Genomic DNA, 1,730 nt, shown 5'->3' with positions numbered 1-1,730 from the left:
GTCTTACACTGTTAAATTAGGGACTGTTAGCGCAGATAGCCCTCGTGTAGCTTTGCGCGAAATTCATAACAAACAAACAAACATAATCGGAATGATTACCTTCATCTTCTTCCAAATCACCTAGTGTGAAAACATCAGCTTCTAACTGAGGTATGTGAACCTCTTCTTTTACTTGTATTCCAGGCCTAGTCTCGAAGATTCCTCCAAGGTTGGGAGTAGCCAATCTCTGCCACCGATGAAGCGTGAGTGAACCTAAATAGAAGATGGACAATAATCAAACCAAACTGGGATACTTCTACAGCTTTACCAGCTAGTTCTTGTTGTGCTGACCAGTTCCAGAAATAATTATATTTTACTTGAAAATAGATATCAATCAATAGCATACTAGACATCTTATTTAGCATATACTCCGTTTTTTAATTAGAGATGAACTGTTAAAACAAAGAAAAAATCTAGGAGAAAATTTTTGTAAATTCTCTAATATCTCTTACATTTTCTAGCTCAAAGTTTTCCCTTAAAAAAACCAAAATGTTAAAATATAACAATAAAAAATCTTATTCACTAAACGAATTTTATGTTTTGTTTCGATATGGACATTTTGTTCAATTTACTTCGATAGTTTTTCCAAGTACAATTTTCAACTTTATTTCGAGCAACAGTTATTGGCTATAAAATGGTTTACCTTCTAATGGTTTAATGATCTGTAGTTTTTCAGACAGGTGGTAACAAAGACTTGTAATCGAAGCTGTTGCACGCCCATCTAACACTTCTTTATTTTTAATAAAGTCCTGGTTTGACTTTGACACTTTGTCTTCATTGACGTCAGATTTACCGATTGGGTTTCCCTTGTCCATCCCAGGTCGGAATAGAACTTTAGGGTCACCCTGAACCCCTTGTCGGGACAAGGTTGTTTCAAAGTCAGTCGACTCTGGGAAACTAGGTCTACCTACGCTACTGATTGAACTGAAAATGAGAAAAAATGCAAACTTTTAAAAATCAACATGATAAGTGGAATGTATCAGTATTAAATCATATATATATATCAAAGAACAACAGTGTTAAGGCCCTTGATATTACTTGCTATAACGTCAATCGTGTACAATCTTTGGTTTGTTTCAGAAACGCACACACAGGTATACAGAAACTATTTACACATAGTCATCTCTAATTTTGTATTGATAGACTACATTAAAGAATAGTTAGTCAGTAGCCAACTTTTGTGATACTCTACCGAAATGGTGAGATTTGATCGAAATTCTTATAATGGCCCCAAGGGCGGAGCGGGATTTTGCGGTAATGTGACGCGAAATATGGACCCTTGCATCTACAATCAGGTGCGTTAACCACTAGGACACGCCTGGCCACAATATTCAGTCTAGCGCAATAAGATCAATCTGAGATAACTCATCTCGACGTAAATCCTTGTACATTATAGTGTTAACATTACAAGTAAATGTTCCCCAGCTTCACAAGTCCTTGTAAATTATAGTGTTAACATTACAAGTAAATGTTCCCCAGCTTCACAAGTCCTTGTACATTATAGTGTTAACATTACAAGTAAATATACCCTAGCTTCACAAGTCCTTGTAAATTATAGTGTTAACATTACAAGTAAATGTTCCCCAGCTTCACAAGTCCTTGTACATTATAGTGTTAACATTACAAGTAAATGTTCCCCAGCTTCACAAGTCCTTGTACATTATAGTGTTAACATTACAAGTAAATGTTCC

General features: G+C 35.5%; 1 protein-coding gene across 1 annotated transcript in view; it reads right to left on the bottom strand.

Moving 5' to 3' along the window:
• Positions 1–103: 103 nt before the first annotated feature.
• LOC111087417 (trafficking kinesin-binding protein 1-like) overlaps positions 104–1,730 on the bottom strand; it is a gene marked incomplete at its 5' end in the record, with an annotated part of 8,691 nt that continues 7,064 nt past the window's right edge. Inside the window, 2 exons of the mRNA XM_022393987.1 lie at positions 104–252; positions 683–963. Coding sequence (XP_022249695.1) covers positions 947–963 — 17 coding nt within the window. The remainder of the gene's footprint in view (positions 253–682; positions 964–1,730) is intronic.

The sequence above is a fragment of the Limulus polyphemus genome, unplaced genomic scaffold (assembly GCF_000517525.1).
Source record: "Limulus polyphemus unplaced genomic scaffold, Limulus_polyphemus-2.1.2 Scaffold2126, whole genome shotgun sequence".
NCBI lineage: Eukaryota > Metazoa > Arthropoda > Merostomata > Xiphosura > Limulidae > Limulus > Limulus polyphemus.
This window is presented reverse-complemented; position numbering and strand designations above follow the sequence as displayed.